This window comes from Carya illinoinensis, chromosome 10, assembly GCF_018687715.1.
Source record: "Carya illinoinensis cultivar Pawnee chromosome 10, C.illinoinensisPawnee_v1, whole genome shotgun sequence".
NCBI lineage: Eukaryota > Viridiplantae > Streptophyta > Magnoliopsida > Fagales > Juglandaceae > Carya > Carya illinoinensis.
The window spans coordinates 29,117,760-29,130,042 of NC_056761.1; the positions used below are offsets into that span (position 1 = coordinate 29,117,760).

The following is a 12,283-nucleotide window of genomic DNA, read 5'->3' on the forward strand; positions in this document are numbered from 1 at the left end:
ATCTATTTTCTCTGTCTAGTAAGCTTGCTTGTTGCTTGAAATCCATTAGAAGATGGGCTAACTCAAAAGATCCAGTTTCTGATAAGCATCTCAAGGAGAAGATTTGCCAACTTGAAAGGATTCAGAATAATTTTTCAGCATCCTCAATATCAGAAGCTAGCAAGTTGCAAAAAGACATTTCCACTTTTCAAGAGAGTTTGCACCTGAAATGAAAACAAAGGGCTAAATTACACTGGTTACAGAATGCAAATAGAAACACCAAATTTTTTTTATTTGAATGCTAGTCAAAGACAAAAAAGGAACGGAATTCTACAAGTGAAAGATGAGGATGGAGTTCAGTGCAATGCTGCAGCTAAGATTGGCCTTGCTTTTACTCATTTCTATCAAAATTTATTCACTTCTTCTCATCATTCTCAAATTGATGTTTGTCTTAAAGATCTCACACCTAAAGTTTTCGTTGCCATGAATGAAGCTTTACTTCAGGCCTTCACAGAAGTAGATATCAAGAATGCAGTTTTTCAAATGGGACCATATAAAGACCTTGGACTAGATGGATATAGTGCATGTTTGTATCAATATAATTGGGATGTGGTGGGTAATGAGGTTTTTCATGTTGTTATTTCATTTCTCAACTCTCATGCAACTATTGAAACTATCAACTACATCTACCTAGTTCTAATTCCTAAGTCCAAAAATTCAAAAAGTGTTTCTGAATATCATCCCATAAGCTTATGCAATGTACCCTATAAAATCATTACAAAGATGTTTACAAGCAGATTAAAGTCTATTATGCCCTCTCTCATTTCACCAAACTAGTGTGCTTTGTGCCTGGTAGACAAATCACTGATAATATCTTGGCTACCTATGAAACTCTCCATATTATGAATACACAACTCTATGAGCAAAAAGGATTTATAGCTTTAAAATTGGACATGAGTAAGGCATATGATAGAGTGAAATGGGATTTCATACAAGCTGTTTTGTTGAGACTGGGGTTAAATACCAAATGGGTTGAGTTGATTATGTCCTATATTTCTACATCCTCCTTTTCAGTTTTGATGAATGATACTCCCCAACATTGTTTCAAACCTCAAAGGGATCTGAGGCGGGGTTGTCCGTTATCCCCTTATCGTTTTATGCTCTATGCTGAATCATTGAGTTCGCAATTGTATGCTATAGAACAACAAAGAGGCTTGATTGGTGTACCAATTGCTCAAGGCCACATTAGACTAAATCATAGGTTTTTTTGCTGATGATATTATTTTATTTTGTTAAGCTAACATGCAGGAATGGGTCCACTTGAATCACATTCTCAATGTCTATGAAGCTGCATTTGGTCAGAAGCTTAACAAAGACAAAACTTTACTAATTTTTAGCATAAACACAAAGGTAGCAAGAAAGAGATGCATCATGGAGGTGGCAGGTTTGCAAGCTTACATCATGGAGGTGGCAAGTTTGCAGGCTTCTACAAATTTGGACAAATATTTAGGTCTTCCATCTATTGTTGGCAAATCCAAAACAAGGGCTTTTAATGGTATGGTAGAGGTGATTAAGTGGCTAGGCAATTGGAAAAATAAGTTTCTCTCTAAAGTTGGAAAGGAGATTCTTATTAAGGTAGTTTTGTAGGCATTGCCTACCTATAGTATGAGTGTTTTCTTACTCACAAAAATACTATGCTATAAACTACATTCTTGTTTTGTAAAATTCTAGTGAAGTTATCAGGAAAACCAGTCCAAGATTCATTGAAAAATTTGGGAATCCTTAAGTGCAAGAAAATCATGTAGGGGGTTATTTAGAGACCTTTACAACTTTAATTTAGCCCTTTTAGCAAAACAGGCTTGAAGGTTGAGAATGTTTCCTGATTCATTGTCTACTAGGATACTCAAAGCTAACTATTTTCCACACATATCCCTTTCATAGGCTGGTCTAGGTCAAAGGCCTTCATACTTGTAGACAAGTATTTTTAAATCTATTCCTTTGGTTGAGGAATGCCTCATGTGGAGAGTGGGTGATGGTAACCAGATCAAAATTTGGAAGGATAAATGGTTAAATAGAGCCTCTTTATGCAAGATTCAATCGCTTGTGTCTATGCTTCATGAAAATGCAGTGGTAGCTAATCTTATTAATGTTCACACGAATTGGTGGAATATAGATCTACTCCAAGCAATTTTCCAAGAGGAAAATGTCAAGGAGATACTGAAGCTGCATGTTAGTATATTGCCTAATGTTGATAAACTGATATGGAGGGGAATTGTTTATGGGCATTTCTTAGTGAGAAGTGCTTACCACTTGCATAAACAGCTTCAATCAAGAGTTAATGGTGAATCTTCAACTAATGAAGCACAGGGGATTTTATGAAAAAGACTTTGGTCCTTGCAAACAACCAATTCTGTTAAACAATTTTTTTGTAGTGCCTGCATAGATTCATTGCCCACACGAGTTAATTTATATAAAAGGAAGGTGATTACTAATTCTAGATGTCCTATATGCATGCTTGAAGATGAGACACCTGCTCATATTCTATGGACATGTTCATTTACTAAGGATGTATGGCTACTATGTTTCAAGAATATTCAAAAGGCAAATTTCCCAGCACCTAGTTTCTTATGTCTTTTTTAGTAGATGCTTGATAGATTGTCAAGTCATGATCTAGTGTTATTTGTCACCCTAGTTCGACTCATCTGGTTTAGAAGAAACACCTTAATTCATGATGGCCCTTTTCAATCTCCCTATGTGCTTTATGGAAATGTAGTTAAAGCTGTTGAGGATTATTGCAATGCAAGACCAAAGACTATAGGATCAGGAAGTCATAACCCTCATACTGCAACACAATGGGAAACATCTCCATCAACTTGGGTTAAAAGTAAATTGGAATATGGTAATAAGGGCTAGTTTTAACAAGGTTTGTATTGGTGTAGTGATAAGAGATGGTGCTGGTTCTATGTTAGCAAGTTTGATGCAATCAATGTTTTTTTGTACTGATCTTGTGATTGCAAAAGTAAAAGGCTTACTCACTGCTATTTTATTTTGTATGAATTGGGTCTCAATTACATAATCTTTGAGGGTGACTCAAGTCAAGTTGTTAAGCAATTAAGAGGTGCGGTTCTTCTATTGGGAAACTTTAGTGCGTTATTTCAGACATCATCAATCTTTTGAACAATATAAAGTGGAAAACACGTGTTAAACAAGAAGTGAATGGTGCTGCCCATCAACTAGCAAAAACAACAGTGACTTTTGATCACGAACTGCTAGACATTGATTGTGTTGATGATTGTACTAAACCTCTTGTACTGGCTGAATGCCATGTTTCGATTTAATAAGATTGACTACTCTGTTTACCATATAATAATAATAATAATAATAATACATATTCTCCGTTAACTTTTTTATTAAATTCAATGACTTTTACTGAATTAGTATGCTCTTTTCATAAATTAAAAAAAAATATAACTTTTTGTTTTAATCCAATGACTTTTATTCAATTAGTATCCTCTTTTCATAAATTAAAAAATAAAAATAAAAATTATGCTATGTATTCAATAAAAGGCAATGCTAGGATACCGTTGGGGGATCCCATTCAAGCATCCCATTCTATTCTTTTTTTGTCTTTTTTTTTTTTATACATAATGATTAAGAAAATATTATTTAATAATATTATAATTTTTTTTAATATTTAAAAGTGTTAAAAATGGTGATGAAAAAAAACAAAAAGAAAAACCCTTTTAAATATTTTTTTTAAATTATTTTTTTAACACTTTTAAATATTTTAAAAAAATTACAATAATATTAAATAATATTTTCTTAATCATTATATAAAAAAATCTAAAAAAAATAAAAAATTGGAACCGAATAAATGAACGGGGTCCCCCTATCCCTATCATTTTCTTCTTCAATAAGTAATGCAGTACGTACTGCTCATTGTGCCCCACAGATATGTGAAATTATTGCACGTACGGAACAGCCCATAATGTTCTACTGTTGAAGAGACAGTGACGCGATGTCGATCCATTCACTAAACTTCAAGCATCCATTATAGTTTTCAGAAAGATAGGAATGCGAATCAATCTCATTTTATTTTATTATTATAAATTTTTTAAATTTTTATATAAAATATAATAAATAATTTAATTTTTTTAAAATTTAATTTAATTATTTTAAATTTAAAATAATAATAATATTAAAAAAAATTTATTTAATTTTTTATCTTTTACTTTATTTAATTTTTTATCTTTTATTTAAAATTATCTTAACTCTTAATTTATATCAACTCTTGAATTAAGGGATGTGATGATTTTAAATAGAAAATATAATAATATTATTATTTTAAAATTTAAAATAATTCAATTATTTATTATATTTTATATAAAATTTTTAAAATATTATAATAATTATAAAAAATAAAATTCATCAAACCCGGCATAAAGCATTTCGCCTTATCTAGGGACTGCCTGCACCAAACTTTTTCGTTTCTTCGTGGCCTCGCGTATTTTTCTACGTTTAGATCCACACTTTCTCGAGAAACAAACGCCCGACATTTCCCACTCTTTCTCAGTCAAACAAACAACCATGAAAACATCCTACGATCCAAAGACCCAAACCTACTCATCTCCACGACCGCCCATCGAGTTTCCCACCAATCCCAACCTCTCCCTCACCTCCTTCCTCTTCCAAAACAACTCCTCTTTCCCACACAGCCTCGCTCTCGTCGACGCTGATAATGGTAAGTCAATGACATTCCACCAGTTCAAACTCCATGTCTCCAAGCTCGCCCATGCTTTGCTCCGGCTCAACATCCGAAAAAATGACGTCGTCCTCGTCGTCGCCCCCAACTCAATTGACTTCCCCGTTTGCTTCCTCGCGATAGTCGCTCTCGGTGCTATCGCTTCAACCTGTAATCCTTCTTACACTGTTGCGGAACTCTCAAAGCAAGTCACAGATTGTAACCCCAAGCTCATCATCACCGTTCCTGAACTATGGCACAAAATCGAAAAATTCAATTTGCCATCGATAATCATACCTTCCTCGAATTCCACTAGCATTAGGAATATGACTACTTCAAAAATTTGGTATTACTCTGAGTTGATAAAATCTATTCGAGCTTGTGATTTTCCTGCTACAAATGTCACGCAGAGCGATATAGCAGCCCTTCTGTATTCATCCGGCACGACCGGGACAAGCAAGGGAGTGATTCTAACGCATCAGAACTTCATCGCAACGTCGCTAATGATGACGGCCGATCAGGACCGATACGGCGACCCAAAGAACGTGTATCTGTGTTTTCTGCCGATGTTTCATGCGTTTGGCCTCGTGTCTATCACGTATGCACAGCTTCGGAGAGGGAACACAGTGGTTTCGATGGGAAAGTTTGAATTTGAGAAGATGTTGGGGGTGGTGGAGAAGTATAGGGTGACTTATCTGTCCGTTGTTCCGCCTGTGATGATTTTGCTGGCAAAGCGGAATGCTGTGCTGAAGAAGTTCGATTTGTCATCATTGAAGCGGATTGGGTCAGGTGCTGCTCCTCTGGGAATAGATGTTATGGAGGAGTGCGCGAAAAATCTCTCTCACGCTGCAATTACTCAGGTAACTTTGATATAAGGTTCTAGATATTATCAAGTCAAAAACTTTAATTTGATATCATTTTCATATGATTTTTAGATAGACAGAGAACGAAGTTGTGGTAATTTTAATTGATGTATATCTTTGTCAGTGTTTGCATACATTTCGGAGCAATTGTTTCATACTTTTCACAGCCTGGTTTTGAGGTTGTCTGTCTTTGGTAGAGTTCTAAATTATGTACTCTATTTTTTTTTTTTTTGGTTTGTAATAGTTTGTAGCAAGAAAGCTTAATCTAGATTTCAATTGCATCATGTCCTATTGTGGCAGGGATATGGTATGACAGAAGCATGCGGACTCATTTCATTCGAAAATCCAAGGGAAGAATCCCGCCTTTCTGGTTCAGCCGGAACACTTGTTCCGGGAGTTGAATCCCAAATAATTAGCACTGATACTTTAAAGCCTCTTCCACCGAATCAAATGGGTGAAATATGGGTTCGAGGACCTAATATGATGAAAGGTTGAGTTTTGGTTAACTATTTTTTATATGGTTTATCCCTTCTGACAGAGTATATCCTCATTTCTAATCTAAGATTCCTTACATCTCTATTTTTTCTTCCCTGAGGAAGCAACATCTAGCTGACTGTTATGACACTGATTTAGGCACCTTTACTAGTGTTAGAATGGTAAAGCCAACTCATGATAGCGTTCCAAGATAGGACAGCATTAAACACATTACCCTACTCAAAAGAAAAATTCTACCCATCATCTTCACACACAACACAATACACATAATTTTTTAATTTTTAGTTTTTTTTTTCTCTTATAAAATATTTAGTATTTGGATGATAAATAAAAAAATTCAGTTAGTTTAGGAATAATAAAACCAAAATTTTTTTAAAAAGATTTTAAAAACTTAAAAAAGTAGTGCGTGGTGTGTGAGGTTGATGAGTAGTAAAATTCTTTGCTTTAGTACTCTCTGTCTTGCACATTAGTATGGCTCACGCAATATCAGAAAATCCTTTCAGGTTATTTCAACAATCTGGAAGCCACAAAACTAACTATAGATGGGCAAGGATGGTTACACACTGGAGATCTTGGATATTTTAATGAAGAGGGACAATTATTCGTGGTAGATCGAATTAAAGAACTAATTAAGTGTGATGCTTTTCAGGTAATTTAATCATTTATATTATATTAAATATGCTTAACCTCAAGGGGTTGGTCCAAGTGGTGAAAGCCTTAGTCTTGGGGTCACTCCCCTTAAGGTCCAAAGTTCAATATCTTAGAGGTGCAAACAATCCTTTGAGGCCACACCTCTTGGTGAAAAGCCAACAATTTAACTAGTTCTGTGTAAGGAAACTTCCTAATGTGCGGTGCACGGAACAAGGATATACTCTGTAAGGGTGGGTCTGAAGGGTCCTACCTTTGAGAGGTTTCTGAAAAAAAAAAAAATATATATATATATATATATGCTTATTAACATAATCATTGTGGCTCCTGATCTGGTCACGTATTTTAAGTAGTGCCTGATCAAGATTAGTTGATTTGCAGCATTAGCACCGATCTTGCTGTCAATTCTTCTATTTTCTCAAGAAAAGAAAGAGAAAAGAAAAGCAACCTAAGGGGCCAGTGAGGGCTATAAAGTTACTCTAATAATAATTTTTCTCAATGTCAGCAATCATCTGATTAGTTTGGATACCCTTTGGTTGTTAAGTTAAATGGCACACTTAATCCTATTAAATTTTAATTGTGGTAAAAAATCAGACTCCTATATATGTATATGACTGTTTGTTAGGTGTCACCGGCAGAGATTGAAAGCTTGCTAATTTCTCACCCTGAAATATCAGACGCCGCTGTGATCCCGTAAGTAGGAGAATAGTAACGTGTTTCGTACTTTTTCCATGCTTTGTTAGCATTTATACAGATCCATTTAATTGCATGAGATTTGTATGTGAATTTCAACTTGTAGATTTCCAGACCCTAAATCTGGTGAAGTCCCAATTGCATATGTTGTCCGTGCTCCAAACAGCTCGTTGACAGAAGAAGATGTTCAGGAATTTATCGGAAAGCAGGTAAGGGAGTCTGAAAAGCATCTCGCTATAAAGAAGAAATCAGGAAAACTCAAGAAAAAACGACTTCTTTGTTGTTTGGTTGATTTCATCAAGTAAAAAAGTCAGTAACGTTTGGGAATATATCAATTTCAGTAATGGCAGAATAGGACTCCAGGAAAATCCAGTCAGAAATTTCCTATCTCATTAATGGCTAACTAAAATAAACATTCCTCTTTGTTGGGTCATTATTTGTGAGATGCTCAACACCATTCCAGCACTCCTTAAAAAAGTGAAATATTATGTTGATTTATAATGTAGGCTTCATGCTTCTGGCCAGCCATTTTGTCCAGATTACAAAAGTTAAATGTCCCAAGAACGTATATGCCATATTTGGCTTTTATTATGAACTCTGTACAGTTGTGTTTTCACTTTACAGGGTTATAAATCTTTGTCACCTATGCATATGCATGCACAATATTAACAGCTCATGAAGATGCTCAGGCATATATTTGCTCTAAATTTGATCAGTTTCTTTGGCTTCCTCAGGTCGCACCATTTAAAAGATTACGGGCGGTAACTTTTGTAGAAAGTGTCCCAAAGTCAGCTTCGGGGAAGATTTTGAGGAGGGTGCTTATAGACAAAGTCCGATCGAAGATATAGAGAATGATATTGACACATATGTGGCAAAGTTGCCAACAGATTGTAAATTAAGATCATATCACTATATGTGACTCGGTTCAGTAGTATATTCAAATTTTCAAGAGTAAGATGATATAAACTCGATCTGTTTCCAATCTAGTTGGTCTTTCTTGTGGAGCTTACACTGTGTTTGGTTTTTGGATCCAACTCAACTCATCTCAAACTAATTATTGATGAGACTTGGTACTTTTTCAATTTTTCATAAAAAAGTATACACATCTCAACCTACTTTATACGATTCAACATAAAAAGACACTCATATCAACCTACAAAAATTAAATCCATTTCAATGAAACTCAAAAAATACTACTATTCACAATTCAATTCATCTCAACATCTATCTCAATGTGTCCTTTCCTAGCATTTACTTGATTGCAAGTATTAGTGTGTTTGCGAGGCCCTTAAGGGACTTCCTTGCACTAAGTCTGAAATTGAATAAATGTATCTTAACTATTTGTAACCCTTCAAGGGAATGCACAAGTCACATCTGGGCAAAACTTCCAAATGATTAGTCACCGGTATAATTAACTTTACCTACACTCATCAATCAATATGAGATGTCATATTTTCCTCCCTTAAATATCATAAGTGACGCAATTCAAGTTTCATATTTTCATTCATTAATTAGTACGGGATACCACATTCTTCTTTCATAAGTATTATATGTGACATGACTTAAGTCCCACAGTTTTTGTTAGGATAGGCTCCATACCATTTGTAAAGTTCCAAGAACAACTCAAGCCACATTTGGACCATACTCCAAGAGAAAGAGACAATGGTATAATTAGAGTACCATTGAAATCATTATAAAAAGTAAAAACTTATCCCTTCCAAACTATAAAGAATCACATAAACCATCTAAGCCGGATATCAGACTGTTGTTATAGGATAGTGATAAATACTACTACTTTTTAAAACTATTTTGGTATACTAATTAATGTCTCTACTAGAGATGAAAACCCTTTTCTCTGTATCGATGATGCAATTGACTTAATAGTTAGTCAGAGATTTCAAGAAAAAGATACTTTGACGACTTTAACTTGGGCCGATAGAAGATTAGAGAAGTATAGTTTTTCAAAGTCTACAGATATATCAGAATTTTGAAGCACCAAACAAACCATCGATTTCATTTCCCTTCTTTTTTCCTTTTTAATTTCCCAACCCAACGCATCATATAGGACAATGCTTATTTGCTGTAACGACACCTAAGCCATATACAAGTTTACACTTTACAATGACTAGTCAACGTTGTGATTGGAGTCTCTTAATATCGGTATAACCCACAAATACTTTACCTGCTAAGGTAATGATGGATCTCACCTATCACCCTCATAAATATGAGAGGTATTGGACTTTCCCTTCAAGACCAACTGGTCGCATATATAAATACACTCGAGTGTCTTGGTAACATTCCTTATTATGTCACAAAAAATAGCAAAATTAAGACGAGCCAGATTGTAGTTTCAACCATTTTAATGATTCCCAAGTCATAAATACGACTTGAATAATAATGGTATTACAGTTTCTTAGATATAAAACTGACCAAACACCATAAAACAATCATCTAATGATGTACCTAGTATAATGATCAATATCACAAATATGGGGCATAGTAAAAGGGGCAAAAAAACCAAAAATTCCAAAACCAGATCAGAGATGTTACTGAGAATATAATCAGCGCAAATACCGTACTCAATTGATTCCAGCTATTGTGTAACGAAACAAGAGCAGCAAAAATCCCCAAAGCATCATTTTAAATAAACTACTACATAATCTGCAACTATAAAATGTAATATGGCATTAAGAAAAATTGGAAGGAAAATTGATTATCGTTACATTCATGTTGATAATGGCAAGTGTAACAAAAAAGACCACTATTGCAACATAAAAAGTTTTGAACTCAAACTCATAACCTAACAGCTATATCAAAAATACAAATCTATGTTGACATAAGCTTTGGACCATTATCTGGCATACCCATTCCAGATGCTAAGTCAGCATCAAGCTGAGTATGAGGTGCAGGCCCCATCATCTGCTTAACACTGCATCAACAAGAACCATGTGAGATGATAAATCAACTCCAGTGATTATAGGATATACAGCTACACAGAGTCAGTCTTAAGTAATTATAAAGCAGAGGAAGATTTGCTTCTACATCGGGTGAGTCTGAAAATGAAAGTACATCACAAAACATTTCCCCAATTGAACAGAAGGCATCTTCCTCACGAAAAAGATTCTTTAAGGTTTGAGTTAATACATGACCAAAAACAAAGATTAATAGGCCTGAAATAGTTAAAAGATTAAAAAAAAAAAAAAAACATGCATTGGCTTAAATTACAACATCCAGCTGCATTTGGACAAAAGAGGCCAAGAAGCACACCCAATTATTAAGATATCAGTAGCTTCAGCAATTCAAAGAACTGTGCCACCGAACAAGAATGTAGAAACCAAGTCTAAAAGCTAAGCCCTTAGCATCAATATATAATTGGACGGAACAAACTACTTTCTCAGGGAAGAAAGCAACCTAAGCCCTTGGATACAAGCTATAAGTATGGCAACAAAGTAGCTCTTTAATACAAGCCTAAAAAAGTAAAAGCTGGAGCTAAGAAAATGCAAGAGTTAGAAAAAAAATTCTCCTGCAGGAACACTTGAATATAGGAAAATACAAATGAACCCATTACAAACGTCTTCATTCGTGCAAAAAATACAAAGGTAATCTGGGTACAGAAGTTTCATACCGCTTCCTGTGACGTTTTGTCTTGAAATGCTCATCTCTCACAGATACATTCGCAAAGTATCGACTGCATTCAAGAACTAACATTTCAGAACACTAACAAAATTCAACAATTGAACGAATAAAGAAAACCCAGAACCCATCCTAACAGAATGGGGCGCTGAAAAACATCAAACGAGTCCGTGACATGTTCTCATTGTTTCATTAGAAAATATGGATCTTTGTTTGTTTTCGAACGAACAAACCAGTAAACATGGCAAACCAAACCACGCCAAAGAAAACTAACTTTTCGTTAACAAAATACAAAATTTCTAGATTAACGTTAATGAAATAACAGGATTGTAAAACTCACGGAACAACAGGTAGAATTTTTTTTAATGATAAAAGAAATAAAAAAACAAAAAGAAAAAAGACATACTCGCAGTGGATGCAATAATACTGGCCCATTCCGGGCAAGTCTTCATCAACCGGCAACGGCTTCTTTTCCTCTTCGGACTTCTTCAGCTCATCATAAACCATATCATCCCGTGTCTAATATCAGTCAAGGAGCGAAATCTACTCAAATAGAAAAGGAAATCAACGGTTCCGGAATAAGAAAAGAGAAAAGGACAGAAAAATTTGAAGGGGAAGAGAGGAGAAAAAAGGATATCATTGACGAGGAATTTGGTGCGGCGAGCAGTCTTGTGAGAGTAGCGTCTCTTTTTCACATGCCTGTGCGGGCACTTCCCTCCCATATCTCTCTGATGTTGGGTTGCGGTGTTCGGGTCCTCAGAATCTTCAAGGGGGCAGTTAAGGTTTCTGGGGTCAAAACCCTAGATTTCGAGGAAAGTACGACAGATAAATTTTTCTCTGTTTCTGTGTATTTATGTGGAGTCGTTAACCGACGTCGGTTTAGCTTTTTATCGTGCAAGAGGACCAAAGCACAAGAGCGTTAGGCCAAAAACCCGGGGAGCTACTTATTTATGGGTGAAGCTGAAAATGGGTCTCGATCGGATTGGATAAAACCGATTTGTTCGGTTTTGGATTGGTCCGATCCGAACCGGTTCTTATATTGTAAAAATATTTGATCCAATTTCGATTATGTGTTTTCGGAAACCGGACAGACCTGAATGGACCTGTTTAAAAATATATATAAATTAAATTTTTAATATTATATAAAATATTTTATACATATAATTATATATGAAAATCTTATATATAATATATAATTATATATCATATATGAAATAATTTTATATTATAA

General features: G+C 34.8%; 2 protein-coding genes across 2 annotated transcripts; one reads left to right on the forward strand and one right to left on the reverse strand.

Annotated features, from left to right (window-relative positions):
- Positions 1-4,425: 4,425 nt before the first annotated feature.
- On the forward strand, positions 4,426-8,426 carry LOC122279232 (probable CoA ligase CCL10). The gene is made up of 6 exons (XM_043089686.1): positions 4,426-5,580; positions 5,884-6,073; positions 6,582-6,727; positions 7,352-7,419; positions 7,526-7,628; positions 8,154-8,426. Exons 1-6 carry the CDS (start codon positions 4,567-4,569, stop codon positions 8,265-8,267), a joined length of 1,635 nt encoding a protein of 544 aa, XP_042945620.1. The 5' UTR covers positions 4,426-4,566; the 3' UTR covers positions 8,268-8,426.
- Positions 8,427-10,081: 1,655 nt separating this feature from the next.
- On the reverse strand, positions 10,082-11,955 carry LOC122278249 (zinc finger protein 593). Its single transcript, XM_043088404.1, has 4 exons — positions 11,690-11,955; positions 11,459-11,567; positions 11,045-11,107; positions 10,082-10,348 (listed from the first exon to the last, which is right to left on the reverse strand). The coding sequence occupies exons 1-4, from the start codon at positions 11,772-11,774 to the stop codon at positions 10,246-10,248; spliced, it is 360 nt and encodes a 119-aa protein (XP_042944338.1). The 5' UTR covers positions 11,775-11,955; the 3' UTR covers positions 10,082-10,245.
- Positions 11,956-12,283: the final 328 nt, after the last annotated feature.

What these genes read in the sequence shown, in the direction of transcription:
- LOC122279232 (XM_043089686.1), top strand. Translation starts at nt 4,567, where the DNA reads ATGAAAACATCCTACGATCCAAAGACCCAAACCTACTCATCTCCACGA. An exon ending in CTCACGCTGCAATTACTCAG is followed by an intron (nt 5,581 to 5,883) that starts GTAACTTTGATA and finishes CTATTGTGGCAG; the next exon opens with GGATATGGTATGACAGAAGC. An exon ending in TTAAGTGTGATGCTTTTCAG is followed by an intron (nt 6,728 to 7,351) that starts GTAATTTAATCA and finishes ACTGTTTGTTAG; the next exon opens with GTGTCACCGGCAGAGATTGA.
- LOC122278249 (XM_043088404.1), bottom strand. Translation starts at nt 11,774, where the DNA reads ATGGGAGGGAAGTGCCCGCACAGGCATGTGAAAAAGAGACGCTACTCT. An exon ending in TATTATTGCATCCACTGCGA is followed by an intron (nt 11,108 to 11,458) that starts GTATGTCTTTTT and finishes TCTTGAATGCAG; the next exon opens with TCGATACTTTGCGAATGTAT. An exon ending in ACAAAACGTCACAGGAAGCG is followed by an intron (nt 10,349 to 11,044) that starts GTATGAAACTTC and finishes TTGTTGATGCAG; the next exon opens with TGTTAAGCAGATGATGGGGC.